We start from the raw sequence: 19,134 nt of genomic DNA, 5'->3' as shown, positions 1-19,134 counted from the left end.
GACAGAAAGAAATTAGTTGAAGAAGAAATTTTTTATCTTGACAGTACAAATCTTGGGTTATTATTTCAAATCGGCAGTTATCTAACTGAATTAATCTTTTTGTATGCTTATCCGGACTTAATGTTCTGTGCATGCTTTGGGCAAACATAATGGTGCTAGTATCAATGTCCTGACTCGAACAGTGAGCTGAATGCAGCTATGTTCTTAAGAGTGCTAGAAGAATTACAACGTAAGACGGGTGTAAAAGACCCTTTTATTGAAATCACTATTTACAGCAACTCCCCACTCGGGAGTGATAACAGAAGAAATAATAATCGCGCTTGGGTCTTGAACAATCAAGCAATTTAAAAGTAAAACTTCAGTAGACATTTAAATAGTTGCTGTCACAGAGCTTAAACGCGAGATTGGCCTATTTATGGTGCGTAGCAAGCCTTTGCTAAGTACTAACGCACTTAAAGCACTTCCATCAGTATTTGAGGAATAGCACTAAGGCGTAAGAATTTAAATACTAGCTATTCTGGAGAACATCCATCGAGCCGACGTGGTCTGAGACTAAAAGCTCTCTCACACTTGAGAAGTTTCTCACTAACCTGAAATACAAAACTTGGCTCAAACACAAATTAGCATAAAGCTGAACCGTGCGCTCATTCCGAAGGGAAGTTGAAATAAGAGTTTACAGGAAAGGGTAACTTAAAATAAAAAGAAATTTGGTTAGTTTAACTTAAAACTTTACATACTTCCCTCCAGAATTGGCAAAAGTTGAACTACACTGGTCCAAACGGACCTGATTGAAACTTTGCAATTCTAAAAAAAAAAAAAAACTTCTTCTAACATAGGCCAATCTTTTACAGAAAAATAGAATTTTCTACAATTTACGGACGAATGAACTTGACTTTATATACAACTTCATCTGTTTTGCGTTTATGTCTTTCGCACACTCCTTCCAGCAACATCTGGAAGGAAAATACTTTAGTTAAACATAATAACAATAAGTGCTACGTAACGAAGACTTGTTTTCCTCCCGTGTAACTTCACACAAATAATCATTCAAGAAAAAAAAATATTATTATTTTTCTTAACATCGCATTCTACTGGGAGAATAGTCTAGACTAAGTTGTGTTTTACTTCTACAGACTTTTAATTTTAAAAAAAAATTCAAGTCTTTCGACAAAGCATTTTAAAAGCATTTAGCTAACATATTCACAGCAATTCATTGCTTTTACAAAACTACTATCTTCGCAATACTTCACAGTCTATCTTAGAAATATTAAGTAATTTTAAATCTTTGCAAAAAAGTATATATATATATAATTTAAACCAAAACAACTTTCATGATAAGTAATCGTTTATCGCCCACTTGGCATAAAAGTCAACCTCGCTTGAGGTTAAAAAAAAAAAAAAAAATCTGCAACTTGCAGTAATATCTGGAAATTAATTAAACGTTAGAATGAGAAATGCTACTTATCTGTTGTTGTAGTCATTCATTCGCTTCTTTACCCAGTTGTTGAAGGTTGCGAAGAGCTCCGTTTGATTTAACTTCCTTCTTGACCTGGAGCAGCTACCATTGGTCTCCATCGCACGCTTTCGTTTAAGGCAGCTAGGCTCCAGTCTGGGACATTTACTCCCGCCTCTCGGCTGCTCTGCTGGGCGTTTAGTCGATGGACCCCTCGGTGGATTTCTCCTTTGCTCCTGAAACCTTGTTCGTCGTTGCTCCGGCCTCCTGCTGTATTCAGGAACTGTATTATAAGGCTGCAACCGGGGCTGCTTGGTTTTCAGGGTCCTTTCTGACTTTTCCGCTCCTCTCTTAACTGCCTTGGCCTGGCCTTGTCCATTCTTCTTCGGTCTTTTATGTTTTCTCAAAGTCCCTTCGCTCTTCCTCTTTATTCCTTGGTCCACGGCGACTTTCGTCCTCTTCTTTCTTCTATTTTGTTGATAAGGGGCTTTTTGTTTCTGACCACTCGTTTCAATTGTTGCCGTTTCTGGTTGTTGCCGTTGAGGTAAGTCCTCCGTGGAAGTCGGTCTCCTCGACTCCTGCAAAAATTCCTCAAAGATTTTCATTCTATTACGATTATAATATGGCTTCAATTGGTCCACATTGGCAGTAATTTTCTCGCCGTTATTGGCTCTTAACACTGCTTGGGTAATTTTCTCGATAAGGAAAGGACCTTCAAAACGCGGAAAAAATTTCCCCACTTTTTCCTCTGGGGCATTTGATAAGGCATGTTTAATCTTCAAGACTTCCATCTCCGACTTTATAATTCACCTCTCTTCTCTTTTGATCATAATAATATTTCTGCTTTCTTTGGGCTATTTCAGAATTCCCTTTTGCTTCATTTATCAACTTTTGAATATCGGTCATTTTAAACTCTTGTGCCCTTTCCTGTACAAAGAAGAGTTTATCTAAGGGTGTCACAATCTTTCTTCCACAAAAATAGTTCAGCAGGTGTTTTCAACGTTGTATCGTGTTTAGCCGTTCTAAGGGCATATGCAAACTCATTTATATGGTTATCCCAGGTAGCGTGATAATTTTTGATATAGCTTCGAATAATTTTAACTACGTTTCGGTTAACCCGTTCCGCTATGTTTGATTGCGGACGATACGGGACCATTTTTAAATGCCATATGCCCAGTTTTACACACATTTCCTCAAAAATATTACTAACAAATTGGGGACCATTATCGGAAATAACTTTTAGCGGCGCCCCGTACTTTAAAATATATAGTCAATAAAGTCTGCTTACATCAAGAAAAGTAATATCAAATCCAAATTTTAAGGTGCGAAAAAGGTAGTTTCTTAAAGTTTTATTTTTTTAATATTTAGTTTCAATAAGGGACTTTGAAATTATTTAACTGTAATATTTTCATATCTAATAATTTATGCACACTAATTTTTAAAAAATAAGTGGCCAGAAATCAAAGCCAATAAAGTTTGCGTACAACGCGAAGGAGGCGAGAGATTTCTTATCTAACTTTTAAACTTCAAACTTGAGAATGCAAAGAAGGTTACACTTTCAAGGTCATTGACTTCCGAAGCAAATTTCACGTTGATTGGAAGTTGTTATTTCTATTTTCTTTGACGAAAATGACAACCAATAAAGAGATTCCTTTAGTTACGAGACAACTAATTATCAAATTGAGAGATGAAGGTAAAACTCTTCGCTATATTGGTAAAAACCATTTAAAAACTATTTTCTAGTGTGCAAAGAGTTATTCAAAACTATCTTGACACTGGTAGTCTTACTATAAAACCAAGATTTGGGAGACCGAAGAAGCTAACGCAGAGAGAAGAAAGAAAAATTCTTTTACGAATTAAACAAAATCCTAAACTTTCTGCTGCAAGCATTGCAAAAGACATTTTTTTAACTAGCAACAAGAAAATTTCTCCTCAAACTGTACGAAAAGTGCTGCGAAAGGCCGATTATCATGGACGCAAACCTAGGTCTAAGGCATTCATTTCCGAGACAAATAGAAAGAAAAGAATTCCTTTCGCCAAAACATATTTAAACTCTTCTCAGGACTTCTAGAACAATCTAATTTGGTCAGATGAAAGTAAATTTACAATATTTAAAGTTAATGGCCACCCTATCGTATGGAGAAAACCAGGAACAGAACTGAATCTGAGAAATTTAAATCCAAGTGTGAAACATGGAGCTGACGGTGTGATGGTATGAGGATGTATGTCGTCGAAAGGAGTTGGAAATTTTCCCATTATTGATAAAGTCATGGATAAGTATGTTTATCTGGATGTTCTGAAGAAATATCTACGAGACAGTGCCCGAAATTTAAACCTTTCTAATACCTTTATTTTCCAACAAGACAACGATCCGAAACATACAGCTAAAATTGTGAAGGAATATCTCCTCTATCACTCTCCAAAACAGTTGCGTACTCCTCCACAGTCACCAGACCTCAGTCCAATCAAACATTTGTGGGCAAAATTGAAGAAACGAATTCGAAAACACAATATTACGTCGCGAAATGAGCTAATTAGTAAATTGCTGGAAGAATGGGCGAAATTTACGTCGGATGACAATGAAAATCTAGTTCAGTCAATGCCCAGACGTCTGCAAGCTGTTTTGAAGAATAAAGGATATCCTACAAAGTATTGAAGTAATGTAAAAAACTTATATTTTGCTTTTTTTTTTTTTGAAAGCGTACGCAGACTTATTGGAGGGAATTTCTGAGTTTTTTTTTGAGAAAATATATTTTTGAAAAAATGTAAAATGTATTACACTGATATTATTTAGTTTTTATTTAAGTTTACAGTTTTAGCTTATAGAAGAAAACAATGCAGTGATTAAAACACATTTTTCTATGCTTTAAGTGTTTTTTTAAATTTAAAATTTAGTCTGTACGCAGACTTTTGTGACTAACTGTACTTATTTAAAATTGAATCCACTACGATTTTAGCAGAGGCACGTTTTAACGGAATCAGTTCCAACCACTTGCTGAAATGGTCCACTATAACTAAAAGATATCGGCTTATGTTAAATTTACTTCTGGGGTAAGGTCCAAGTAAATCGATCCCTATTATTTCATTTGGGAATTCTGATTTAACACTATTCAGGAACCAGGCCGGGCGGTAATTAATGTAATTATTAAATTGGCATATTGGGCATGACTCGACATACGCCCTAGTAAAATTTTGCAATTCGGGGAAAACAATGCCTCGCGAACTCTTTGTACAGTCTTTCGCTGGCCCAAATGGCCGGAAATAGGCGAATCGTGCAATTCTTCCAGGATACTAAATCTTAGGCTTGCTGGAATAACCGGCCTAAACTCGTAATTTTTGTTAGTAGTTTTTGTACAGAAAAGAAGGCCAGCAATTATTTCATAATTTGCCGCCCTATTTCTTATTGGCACAATATCTTGATGGCTGAAATTTTCAGAGTCGGCTAAATAATTATATATATTTTTGAACTCGGGATCTTTTCCCAGTTCAGCTATTACTGTTTCACGAGATTCTAAAACTTTTGATGTAAGCATGGCTATTCTAACTGTATCTCCATTTTCATCCAAATTGATTCTACTTAAAGCATCTGCCACAACATTCTCCTTTCCCGGAGTGTGTTTAATTACTAGATTATACTCTTGTAACTTAAGTGCCCACCTTATTAATCTCGGCGATAAATATTTTCCAGAATAGAGTCTGGTGACCGCAGCGTGGTAGGTATACACAGTTACTGGAGAACCTCCAAAGTAAACGCGGAATTTGTGCACCGCTAATAAAACTGCTAGAGTTTCTGTTTCCGTGGCCGAATAGTTTCTCTGGGTTTCATTTAAAGTTCGACTGGAAAACGCCACGGGCTGCCCATTTTGGGAAAGAACCGCACCAACCGCAAAATCTGAAGCGTCCGCTGAAATTTCTAGTCCTTTATCCCCTTCCGGGAATTTTAAAACGGGGGCTTGTGTTAGGCCGTCTTTTAATTTTTTAAATGCCGAGTTGGCTTCTGCTGACCACGAAAACCTAGCTTTCTTCCTCTTTAATTTAAGCAGTGGCTCAGCTATTTTAGCAAAATCTTATATGGAGGATCTATAGTATGAACACATACCAAGAAACGATGATAACGTTTTAGCTGTGTTAGCTGAGCAGGATAATTTTGGATAGCTATAATCTTGGACTTATCGGTTTCAATGCCATTCTGAGAGATTTTAAATCCTAAGTAACGTAGTTCTTTTGCGGCAATTTTACATTTGGATGCATTTACTTTTAAACCGCCTTCGTTTAATAATAAAAATACTTGTTTTAAATCTTTTAAATGTTGTTCCAAACTATTGTAATTATAATATCGTCCAAATAAATGAACGTACTCTTACCAAGGACTGGTCTTAAGACAATGTCCATACATCTCTGGAAAGTTGCCGGTGCGCCGGATAAATCGAAAGGCATCCTAAGAAATGCGTATGTACCAGACTTTGTTATGAAGGCAGTCTTGGGGACATCTTCAGGGTTTACCCCAATCTGAAAATACCCACTTGTATGATCTAATGTGGACATGTACTTCGTGGAGGTAATATTGCGGATTACCTCTTCGATAATAGGTAAAGGATATACGGGATATTTTGTGACGGAATTTAACTTCCGATAGTCTACAGCGAAACGCCACCGCTTCGGGTGCGTAATCGGGAACTCGTTGTTTTTCTTGCATAACACTACTGGGCTAGCATAACTGCTAGAAATAGGAGTAATGATTTTATTCTCCAACATTTCCTTAATATGAGTCTCAATTATTTCTTCCCTAACCTTATCGTATCTATACGGCTTCTGCCTTACTGGTTGGGCATCCCCGATCTGGATTTCATGACTGGTGACCTGAGTGAAACCAGGTACATCACTGAATAAATTTGAGAATTCACTTACCAAAGCCTGCAGCTTTTCTTTCTCTTCTGCCGGTAAATGCTGTAGATTTGGCTCCGGGGGCCCATCGTCCTTCTTGTTAACTGGTTGCATCGTGACTGTTAGCTTGGCTCCCTGAAAGTCGATTGCGGCTTCTGCCAATCTGAAAAAGTCCACACCAAGGATAACACATGTTTGTAGGTTTCTCACGATATAAAATAAAATTTTTACCTGCTCGTCGTTGATACGCACAAAAAGTGAGACTTTACCTAGACATTTACACTTCTCTCCTTGCGCCGCTATAACATTAATGTCTTTTGCGCTAAAAATTCTATAACGATGGAAGTGTTTCTTGAAAAAATTCTCAGAAATGGAGCTATTTTGCGCACCTGTATCCAAAAGGGCTGTCGCCGGTATATTATTTATTAAAACTTCAATCTTCGGTAAAGTTAAATTTTTAACGACTACGGTGTTTAAATTAATCGCGGAAGGATTTTTCAGGACTTCGGATTTCTCTACCTTCCTTAAAGAAATCCCCCTTAGTTTAAATCTTATTTAGCCGAATCCTTCTTAATTTGATCAGTTTCGGAGTTTTTTCCTGCTTTATGATGAAATTTTCGCCGTTCGCTGGTCGTCTTGGGGGATCCATCTTTCTTTCGCCATTGCTTCGCCTTGTTCCCGTAGTTCTGTTGTTGATTCTGCTGCGGTCTTGGCGTATTCCACTGACCTTCTTCGCTCAACTTGGCGACGTCTTTCGTCGTCTGCAGCTCTTCGACTTTCCCACTGCACGGCCAGTTCGAATAATTTATACAAAGTCGTTGGGTTCCTGATCTCGATGAAATCTTGAACTTGGGGCAGTAGTCTAGGGATTATCACTTGAATGATTTCAGGATCCGGGCCACTTCCATACAAATGCTTAAAAACTTGAATCTTTCTTAAAATAAAATTTGACAAATCTTCGATTTTTTCTTGATATCTGCTAAAACGTTCCGCCTCTAGTCTGGCTCTATCTCGTACGACCGGAAATGCTCTCACCAAAGAACTTTTAAAATTTTCATACGTATACGTAGGGCTTCCTGGTTCACCCAAAAGATTCTTTCCAATATATTTAAACCAATTTAGCGCTTGACCCTTCAAAGCGCTGGTAGCAAGCGTGACATTCTGAAACTCGGGGACTGGATATAACATGAAATGTGCATCTAAGTTTTCCAGGAAATTACTTACGGTTGTCCTGCCGTCGAAACTTGCCGTTGGTTTCATGGATGCCCGCATAGTTTGCACAATGTAGCCAAAACCTTCTAGGGCAGGAGGTGGTAATTCCGGGTTCTGTACAGGTACTGCTGGTACCTCAGGTTCATCTTCTTGCCTTTCAGGCCATCCTCTTATTTTCCCTCGGGCGCCAGTATCAGGACTTAATGTTATGTGCATGCTTTTGGCAAACATAATGGTGCTAGTATCAATGTCCTGACTCGAACAGTGAGCTGAATGCAGCTATGTTCTTAAGAGTGCTAGAAGAATTACAACGTAAGACGGGTGTAAAAGACCCTTTTATTGAAATCACTATTTACAGCAACTCCCCACTCGGGAGTGATAACAGAAGAAATAATAATCGCGCTTGGGTCTTGAACAATCAAGCAATTTAAAAGTAAAACTTCAGTAGACATTTAAATAATTGCTGTCACAGAGCTTAAACGCGAGATTGGCCTATTTATGGTGCGTAGCAAGCCTTTGCTAAGTACTAACGCACTTAAAGCACTTCCATCAGTATTTGAGGAATAGCACTAAGGCGTAAGAATTTAAATGCTAACTATTCTGTCGAACATCCACCGAGCCGACGTGGTCTGAGACTAAAAGCTCTCTCACACTTGAGAAGTTTCTCACTAACCTGAAATACAAAACTTGGCTCAAACACAAATTAGCATAAAGCTGAACCGTGCGCTCATTCCGAAGGGAAGTTGAAATAAGAGTTTACAGGAAAGGGTAACTTAAAATAAAAAGAAATTTGGTTAGTTTAACTTAAAACCTTACATGCTCATCACACACTTCTGCAATCAATTCATTGAGAAATACAGAAGACTATCAATGGAGCAGCCGCACCATCAATTACAACTTCCAGCAATAGATGCTCCATCGATGGATACCATCTATCATCTGCTACACCAAGTCAAGGGGGGGGGTTGGTGGTCATCGTGCATTTATTGAGAATTTTTTACATAAGTTTTTACATGAATAGTGATATAGAGTTTTATATTAGAGAATGTGTACAAAGAAACATATAAAACATGTATACAATTATAACAATACAATTTTGAGGTGTGGAGAGATACAGTTGAAAAATTACAAAGGTAAATGTAGTAAAAATTGTAAGAACGTAGACATCAAAAGAATATTTTTAAATACATAAAAATAAACCAATGAAATCAGAATGAAACTTAGAATTTTGACAAATATTGCTTAAAATTAATTATAAATAGTCAGTAAAGTTTTTATATAATCATAGAGAACTAGAAAAACTACATATAATAATGAAGTAAAGTGTCTTTAGTTCTTTAAAAAGAAGTCCGAGATTTCTTTTTTAAGAAAAGCAGTTACTACTGAGAAATACAAGTAGCAACTGCTGTAAGGCTTTGTTATTTAAAAAAAAAAAAATCTGATGTGTGCACCTCATGACTTCCTTGTAAGGAATATTAAATTATACCTATTTTTCTTTCATTTCATTTAAATATATTAGATTGAATTAAATCTACTTCTTCGATAGCGCATAACACAATAGAATAAATGCACTCTTTAAAATTCACTATATTTGTTTACCATAGCGACACTCTGGTCCTAGGTTCACATAACAGCGTTACATTTCATTCATTTTTTAACTCAGAATTTTCATCATCTTAAGAATTATCTAATCGTTGCCACATGTTCTATTCAAATACTATAATAAATCTAAAACGATGTGTAAAAGAAATTAAGTAAAGAACGAACAAAAAAAAATTTTTTTTCACAGACGATTTAATATTTTCATTCACTTAATTCAGTTCTCACTTCGCGACAAAGCAAAAATACATTAAAACTCAAGATGTCTGTATTGAAAATTATGAAGTAAATCGTAAACACTTATTTCCTCTTATAAATTCCAGAATGGATTAAGTATGAATTAATTTGCAATATTAAAAGAAGGCGTCATCTTTGTGATTGCGAAGCTTACTTTCTCTAGATTGGGAACAAATCTCCTGTTCTGCTGTTTCAAATGTGAACAAGCAATGGCCTCCATGGAAAAATTATTAGGCTTAGCGGCACTTAAACAATTTTAAAATTGTTGATAATTCTAAAAATATTGCATACAGATTTACTAAAGGCATAAAAACCATAACCGGAAGATAAGAACAACATAATTCAATAATTTTTAAAGCAGAAAATGCACAATTTACAAACATATAAAAATAAAGAAACTGAGATCACTGAGCCGTCTAATAGAGTGGATGCGGCCGATTGAAACCAAAATACGAGGTGCACATCTAAATGTTATAGCAGTCCTATATACAAAATTTCAACGTTCTGAGGCTACTCGTTTTTGAGTTATGCGAGATACATACGTACGTACGCACAGACGCCACGAAAAATTCCCTTCAGAATTCATTTTAAATTAGTTTTACAATTTTTTTGGGGGGAAAAGAGTCCTTTATCCTGTCCTTACGTACAAATGTCACGCAAAAGCATCGTTAAATTGCATTCGATAGCGGGGAAAATGGATATTTGCGTTGAAATATCATGCCTGAAACTTTTCGCGATTACAATACTTCCTCCTTACTTCGTACAAGGAAGTAAAAAAGCAGTTTTCACTGGAAAAGTCCTTAAATTTTGAGAAAAGAAGGAAAGCGTTGGGTGCGAGTTCGGTGCAGTTGGGTGCGTGGTCGCAAACCTTTGTTCGAAATCTTTATCCACATAACCACTGAAGCAGCTGCCGCATACTGAAGACTAAGTACTAGTTGGCTGTATGGGTTCCATAGATATTGCGCTAGGCACTGTCGTTGAACGCAATTAGTTGCTTGTTAGCAAGGGCATAGTAATGAAGAATTCCAACAAATGATAACTGAATTTCTCGAGAGACTGGTGAAAAAAGTGCCTGAAAAGTGCAAATAAATTCTCTCCTAGTACGAGAAGTACCTCAGGGCCATGAATCTCTCGTAAGATAACAATCCAAAAGTATTTTCAAAATGAAAAGATTTATCCAAGGTTTTTGGTGTTCTTTTGTTGTGAATGCAATTTAAATTTGAATGAAATAAAATGCAATTTAAATTTGAATGAGATAAAATGCAATTTAAATTTATTTTAAAGAAAGTTTTATGTAAAAAATGAATGCATCAATAAAAGATAAAAGATGGTTTACTTTCGTATTTATGAATTATGAACTTTTAAGCATTTTTCATTGATTTTTCTGAAAGCAGTCATAAAGTGACTCTTTGGCATGATGAATAGAAACACACTTTTGTAAAATGTTGATCATTCTGTACGTAAACGCAGTATTCAGTTAGACAATGAATATTCAATCGCATTTTCCGAGTAATCGATTCCAACAATATCCTGGGCTATCCAAAACCAGACTAACCGAAAAACTAAGTGCATACAAAATTTTTATTGGAAAAAATATGTCTCCCTAGTTTTCAACAACAAAGAAAAAATTCTGATCAATGAATTGAAATGTTTTCATTAAAAATAATTTTTAAATTGCATGTTTTTTGTAATTCATTTTTAGTCTCTTTCCAAAACAGATGTCTGATGCGTGCACATTTTCTTCTTTTCCCTTTTCTTCTTTATGCATTTCTTTATAGGAATGAGCTGTATTGTTTGGGAACATTATAAGGCTATGTCCAATATCAGGATCAGATTCCATAATATGCTCTGACAAGGATTCAAAAAGTTCAATAATTTTTTATAGTTGTTCAGCTATTAATTCTCGTGAAATCACTTCAACACTGTCGTGGTTGTCAAAGATGTCTTCTCGCCTTCGCTCATAATAAGCCTTTTGTTCATAAATGCTAATACGTGTTTCTCAGTATTTAATTCATGAGTTTTCGATAAGATACATTGAGTTTCGTTGATGGAATCTACTCATTAAACCAAGTTGCTGTTCTTCCGCTATTTTATTAATAACTTCAAAATGAGTTTCAAAACCAAGGAAATAATTTTCAAAAATTGGTATTTGATGTGTTTTCATACTGCTGTCATATGTTTACAGACATGCTTCGTTTGTCGTTTTGATAGCATTTCTGATGTAGCTTTTCTTAAAAATGAACTCAGTGAAATGACAGTTACAAGTGCTGTTGCCAAACCGAGAGAGAAGTCAAACCGGAGTATGTCTCGTCAGTGCTCTTTCCGCCTCCTACAGAGATAGCACTTCTAGCATGCCTGCTCGAGTGGCGTCTTTCTTTGGCAGAGGTTTTGCTTCATGCTTATTTTGAGCTCCAACTTCTCACATTTCGAAACTTTAAAATGAATTGTAGAACGACAGATAAATAAAAAATATAATTATTGATGTATGATGCAGAACAGAAGCTGGGTGATGCAAAAATGACGTTTCATGAGCTGCAGATGGAAAATTTAAAAATACATCATTTAGCAAACTCAGACAGTTTGAAAGAAGTCTCAACATTTTTCGAAATAAAACATTTTTGTTTACAGTGTGCCATAGTGTTGCTATTCGGAAAAATACAAGTTAACCCTTTGCGGCACAGTGTGTCCGGTCTGGACACACCTAAAAGTTTCCTTCTGTACGCACAGAAAAATTGAATGAAAAAGGATTTATAGGTTACTCTGAATCTTCTTTATTTATAGTAGATGGCAGCTCAACACAAACCAGTCCACATATTTTAGCCATGTTTAGTTTTTTAAGACCCTCATTTTTCAAAGAAATCTTCCAGTGTTTTTTAGGGTATAAAAGGAATTGTTTGAAAAGAAATTTCTATGTTTTCTTTCTTTCTTTTTTTTTTTTTTGGCTGTATGCTAATCTCCGTATTCTATATTAGTTTAAAATTTTTATCTTGAAATCTTGCCTAAAATCAAACGGCGAACCCTAGGTGCGCCCAGACCGAGTTCACCGATAATCTAGGACTGTTGAAATTATTTCTTTTTCCCTCCGATGGAACCAATTTTTCTTTTATTATTTATCGTCTGTCGCCGATTAGGTCACGTGACTGGCGGCAGAAAAAGAATGTAATAACTCTTTTAGTTTCGCTTGAGTGCGATGCTTGAAATGACCTGTTCTTGGCCGCATAGCGGTAATCAACAATTGTAATAATTGTTCTTGATAAACTAATCTTGGCCCTATGATGGGAAAATTTATATTATATGTGAATTTTGTGTTTTAAATAATGTACATAAGCTCTTCATTAAATATTTCTGTGTTTCAACTGGAAGTTCTTATTTTCAATTTTGAGTCTTTACGTGAAAAAGGTATATTGACTCTTGAAATACTAGTATATTCTTGATTAAATTGATGCTCTCCCAACTCGTGAATAAAATAGAATCGTGAATCGTGAACATTACACAAGGACAACTGAGAGTCTGTATTCTTTGTTTCTCCGCATCTCATCGGTCAGCTCATTGACAACAATGCTCGTTTCAGTACTCTTTTCGAAGCTCTGTTCAATCAGTGTGCCACTTTGGGCACACTCACAGAATTAAAACGATAAGTTCTATCTTCACAAAATTTTACTTGTGTACTCCTCTAGACCTAATTAGACTGCCTACCTTTTTTTTTAAATCAAAACTCCGACTTTAAAAGTTAGCGTGCCGGAAAGGGTTAATTAGCTTTCACTTTTAATCCACAAATTATTTGAAAGCCATGTGTTGCCGCTTTCTCAAACAGAACACTTGTTATTTCTATACACCAACGTACTGCAACTCAGTAAAGAGTAAGCTATTTAATTTTCAAATTTGATCTTTCAGTAATTGAGTAACGGTAGGATACGAACTGCGCGAAATTTAATTGAAGACTCTCTTCTTATCTAATCCATGAATTGCGCAATGTTTTCCTGTCCCCTCTTTCTAACCTGAATTTCCAAGAAGATGGGTGCTACAAAAAGCCCTTTATCGCCATTAATGGGGCATTTTATTGATATTACAAGCCTCTATTTTCGTTTATCAGATATTGTAAAAACTGAGCATACAAAACAAATATTAATTTAAAATCTGGCGTGCGTTAAAGTAAAAATGAATTTCTTTTACATTTATTTCAAAGTTTTGTGATGCTTAAAAGAATAATGAGCCAGATCTTTTTTATTCTCTATAAGAATTAAAAACTTTCCAAGTTGTAGATTTCAGCTGATGATATATATATATATATCAGTTTTGAATAATAAAATTGATAGATTAATGACATACATAAAACTGATACATAATGAACCTATCAAATATCGGATTTGTAGCGTACATTAAATAAGTTTTCTTGTTTAGATAAATATTAACAAATTGTCTTAGATAGTAGAATGATTTTAACTTTCAAATTTACCATTTTAAGTAAACAGTTCTAATTTAATTTAAAAAACTTTCTTTATTAAATCCACAAATTGGATTTTTAAGTTGTTCTAAATTCACACTTATATTATTGCAATATATTGTCGTATTAAGCTTTTCATTTTTAGTCATTAAAGTTATTTTAAGGTTATTTAACTTTCTTACAAAGTTCATATTTTAATACTAGAAACGTTTAAATATTTATTTTGTTTTCCAGTTGCTCTACCTGATGTACTTTGGCATACATTTAATTTCTAATACACATTTAATTAATAAATTGATAATTATGAGCGTCTGCAGAATTTTCATAATTAATAAAAAATCGAACTCTCTTATATTCATATCTTGGGATTTTGAGTTCCCTTTTTATCCACTCCTTTTTCACATATTGTTGCACTGTATTCAAGTTTTCATGTACTTAGAATTTATATATTTTGTATTGTATTTATGCCAATTTATATTTAAATGATAATTTTTATTAATTCTTGCATCATAACTCTAATTAAGAGAAGATATTTCTAACACCTTGGTAAAGCTTAATCTTCAGCATGCAGCTTATTTTCTAACCTAGTTTCAGGCTGAGTTATTTATAAAGTTAATTATTTGAAATTATTTCTTAGCAAATACGGTCGCTAAATCACGCTAATAATATTTCTAAATGTAATTTATAATGCAACGAATTCATGTGATTTATAATATAATTCATTTATATTTTTTTCAGCAGTATTGAAATTCACAGCAGATACTGATAATGCTATACATTTAGGTTACAATGATTTAGATTGTCACTGCCTTCTTCGTTGATGCTTTTATGCTACATTCCTATTACTTCATACACACATTATTATTATCCTATTACATCCTTCATATACTACACACAAACATACGTACGTACGTACTTATACCATGAAAAAATCTCTACTGAATCAATTTTAAATCAGTTTTATAATTCGTTTGGGGAAACGGAGTCCTTTATTCTGTCCTTACATACAGATGTTACGCAAAAACATTGTTAAATTGCATTCGATAGCTGTAAAAATGGGTATTTTCGTTGAAATATGGTCCCCAAAATTTTTCATGGTTACAATGCTTCATTTACAAGGAAGTAAAAAGTATAAATTAAAACGACCCGCTAATTTTATTCAGATATTTCCAAGTACACAAACTTTTGCATCCCAATTTTTAGTTTTTGGTTAAAAAAAAATAAGCTTTTATTTATTCAGAGGCTTGATTGATTATATTAATTTGCAGTACTGTTTATTTAATTCTTTTCTTCTAGATAAATTTTAGAAAAATCTTCTTAGCATAATAATTTAAATTTATTTAAAATTTATGCGTCAGTGTTCCAAACGCATAGTAATGTTGTTATAATAGATTTTATGCTAATTTTTTTAAACTATTAATTTCTGAAAACGAATACGAGGGTAACAAAACGAATACGAGGGTAACATTATTACTTTAAGTAACAAAAAATATTTCTAGCACATTTTAACACAATTTGATACGGAATAATCTTTTGCACGCCAGTGAACTATAATATTAAATTTTCCAGTCTAGTTCAGACATCACGACTATTATTGATGTAATTTATAAAAAATATAATTGGTATGCTTTATAATTATTTAATTTATGATATTATTATAATATTCTTTGCTGTAACGTAATTAATGAAAGATGTTTGTAATGCTTTATTACCGTTATTCAAGTAATTAGCTTGCTTGTTAGATATTCTTTACTTGTTCACGTGATATGTAATTCTATTTCTTTATTTTTATTTTCCTCTTGGCTACAATTGGCTTCGAAAAGTAAAATTGTAACCCTTTAGTTCCCCGGCAGGAAACGGGGGAATAAATTTTGATTCGTGCAGTCCCAGACGAGGAGGAAGAAGTTTTTATTCACGCAGTTGGAGTATATCCCTGAGTAACAGAAGAAAGCAATGCTTAATAATAAAGCCTTTAAAAACAAAATACTGTGTTAGCAGAAGTGACAGCAACTCGGCTTGTGGTAAGTAAGTCTAAAAGCAAACTAGTAACCTGCGGTACTCAGCGAGAGCATAAAAAACCTTAAGAATACACTGATGCGACGTTTAAATCTGAATTTTTTACTTACGTTGCTTTTTTATCGATATGGCATTAGATTTCAATGAATTGTCATTTAGGTATGCTGTCTCATCAAAGGGGAATTTCATTTGAGTTTTTAACTTTTCGAAGAAATGCTTTGGTTTACAGTGCGCAAATTGCGTGGCATAGTAATGTACAAAATGTTGGCACTTGCAGAAAAGCCTATTTGCAAGCCTAGTGCGTCAAGAATCCCCAGACCTTTTAAAAAAGAACTGCATCTTGAATTATTGACTCTTTTTTTTTTCATATAGTAATTGCAAAAATGTCCTAAAGGCTTCTTTTAAAATTGGAATGTCACAGCTAGTCGTTTCCCTCCTCCTCTTCTGTTTGGCATTATTTCTTAAAACAACTCGTTTAGAGCCCCCGATTTTATGTTTTGTATCTTGAATTTCTGTGGATGAATTTAGTAGCCATTTTCTAATTATTTAGCTTTAAACTGCTTTACAAGTTACACGTTATCTAAATACAGTGGTAAGATTGCTTTTTAAAATAATTTTCATAATTCTTTAGTATTTTAAAAGATATTTTGAAATTTTTTGTTGATAAAAAACTATTTTGATGTATTAAACTGTAATCCGAAATTTTCAGGTCGCGTCGCTTTACATTTTTAAGTTCAGAGAGGAGAGAATACTATAAATAAATTCGAGAAGAGCTCAAATTTTTATTTTCTCAGCCCATAATAAAGGAGAAAATGCAATGTCTAAACTTCAGATTACGTTATAATACCTTGTAGAGTTTACCGTTAAAAACGTAAAATACGTGAACGTGTAAAAATTTAAAAACAAAGTAACAAACCAGTATTTTCCAACTTTCGGTCATAAAATTAAACCTCTAACCTCTACTGTCGAATAGCATTTACATTCAAAAAAGAATTTCGAATTTTAAAGCTCCGACGTTAGTTTCTGCACTTTGAAGCGTAAAAATGTATAAACAGGAAAATATCAAAATATTAAGCGGGCATATTTTTTAACACACACACACACACACACCATTTAAAAAAAAAAAAAACACTGAAAGCTTTCAGATTTTACATTACGCTCAAAGGGACGTCTTTTTTAACGTTTTGTGTGTTACCTTTAATTATTAAACATCATGTTCTTCGCACTTAAACCACAAAATTCAATTCAAAGGCAATATCGCAAAATAATTTTAAAACGAGCATATCTTTAGAATTTCCGACACAGTCTCACAAATACTGGAGATAAAATTGTTTTTTATTCCCCCGTACAGTGTTGCCATTACTCGCTTTGAAATTGTTGAGTTTGATAATCAAAAATTCGTTAAAGTGTTGCAAAATGTGAAATCGTTAATAAAACAAATTCAAAACTAAAAATTAGGGCTTCCAGATGCCCATATTCGGTGGAGGATTACAATATTCAAAATTGGATGGCTCTATGTACCGTTGTTTTATCACAATGCGAGAAACATACATACATTTATGCAGATTCTTCATTATTTAATTTTTTTAAATATAACACAGGGCGATAATATTTGGTGGCAACAATTTGGAAAGTGAAAAGTTTTAAAAACATAGAGAGAGAGGGAGAGAGAAATATGTAAAGAGCTCTAAAATTTATTCTAAATACTTCATACAAATAGAGAGGGTTGGTAGAGGGTTGGAAGACCCGCGGACCCGTCATCCATGGTGCTGTCCATGAAAATTGGAACAGCAATTCCCCTTTCTCGTAGATTTAAAATAGGTCGCCCCTTCTGATGCACTTTGGACAATGTTCTCGGTGATGATACGAGTACCGATGGGTACTGACCATTGCCGATGAGCGCATTAATTACTAATGTCAAGCCATTGGAAACAACAATTTGGTATATAATAACAGCTGTTAAAGAACGTTGTTAAAAATTTCATATAAAGTGACATCTAAAATGATCAACACTTTTATGACATAAAAGACGTTATAGACTTAAGTGAATGATCTTTTTCCTCGTATTCAGCAATATGTCTGTTTATGTTGAACTCGATTTTATCGAACTGAAAACGAAAAACGATCATTGAGGTTATAAAAATACTATCTATACATTCCTTATGAACTTAATAAAGGAGGAGAAAAACATATTAATAATGATATTAGTAATTTCAGTTTAGACGCTTCCCAAGAGGCGAGTTTTATTTGAAAATGCTGCAAAAGAATTAAAAGTTGAGAAACCGTCTCTAAACTCACGACATTTCTTCCACAGGTCAGATCGGTGGATCTCTCGGCCTATATCTGGGTGCCAGCATCATCACCTCTGTCGAACTAGTTTCTTTCGCACTTATGTATCTGTGGTACAGATGTCTACCTACAAGAAGGAGGAAGGTGCATCAGGAGATCATCTACCCAGAAGGAAGAATTGCGTATTTCAAATGAAGATGCGGTGTTTGTAACGTTTGCGGAAGTGAATGCTTCATTGAATTTCCAAGTCAACAAGTATCATGTGATCGAATTTTCAACATAAAGAAATGAACAAGAATTAAAAAATAATAATGTAAAACTAAAAGGAAAATATGAAGTGGACACCACGAGACTTTCTCGTACAGCCTATTACATTATGCACATTTTTCTCCACTTTATTTAAACTTATTTCTTTGAATTAAATATAATAAACAGATCCTTCAAGGCAAGTTGAAAAGGATATCAAAACTGCTAATTTTGAAATTAAATGCCCCGGTAAATTCTTTCGTACGATAGTCAAATTTCTTTTATTTTTTCATAAAGAGTATAACACTTTCCCAAATAGGAACCGGGACATCGCATTAAAAGTTAGATTTTTTTCATTTGCCCAAAATTAATTTTGTTTTAAATTTGCCAAAACCTGAATATTTTCGTCATGTAAACCACTTCTGTATTTTTGCTGCATTTCCCTTAAACTTGTTTCCTCGAGTTATTCTAAATTAATTAATTCCTCAACGCAAGTTTAAAATGACATCAAAAACTGTAAATTTTGAGATTAAATATCCCGGTCAGTTTTGTCATTTAAAATACTTCTGAAATTAGAAATATATGACTACAACCAATGATTGCTAAAATAAAAGCCGAGTAAGGAATTTTAAGCCGGGTAAAAGGGCATTTATATAAACACGTTTGGTACTGCCGATTGCAAGCACAACTAAATATTATAAAGGTACCATATCCACAATTTCAACGTTCTCTGACTAATAGTTTTTGAGCTATG

The 19,134-nt window shown here is 34.2% G+C and overlaps 1 protein-coding gene across 2 annotated transcripts in view; it reads left to right on the top strand.

Moving 5' to 3' along the window:
• Positions 1-18,615, top strand: part of LOC118201119 (acid-sensing ion channel 2-like) — an 83,198-nt gene extending 64,583 nt beyond the window's left edge. For both annotated transcript variants that reach the window (XM_085811499.1, XM_035373154.2), the window contains one exon: positions 18,160-18,615. In XM_085811499.1, the coding sequence (XP_085667625.1) occupies positions 18,160-18,329 (170 nt within the window). In that variant the 3' untranslated portion in view covers positions 18,330-18,615. The remainder of the gene's footprint in view (positions 1-18,159) is intronic.
• Positions 18,616-19,134: the final 519 nt, after the last annotated feature.

The sequence above is a fragment of the Stegodyphus dumicola genome, chromosome 1, assembly GCF_044657685.1.
Source record: "Stegodyphus dumicola isolate Sdum_Otavi_A_Nest chromosome 1, ASM4465768v1".
NCBI lineage: Eukaryota > Metazoa > Arthropoda > Arachnida > Araneae > Eresidae > Stegodyphus > Stegodyphus dumicola.
Note: the sequence above shows the minus strand (reverse complement) of the source record. Positions and strands in the feature narration are given on the sequence as shown.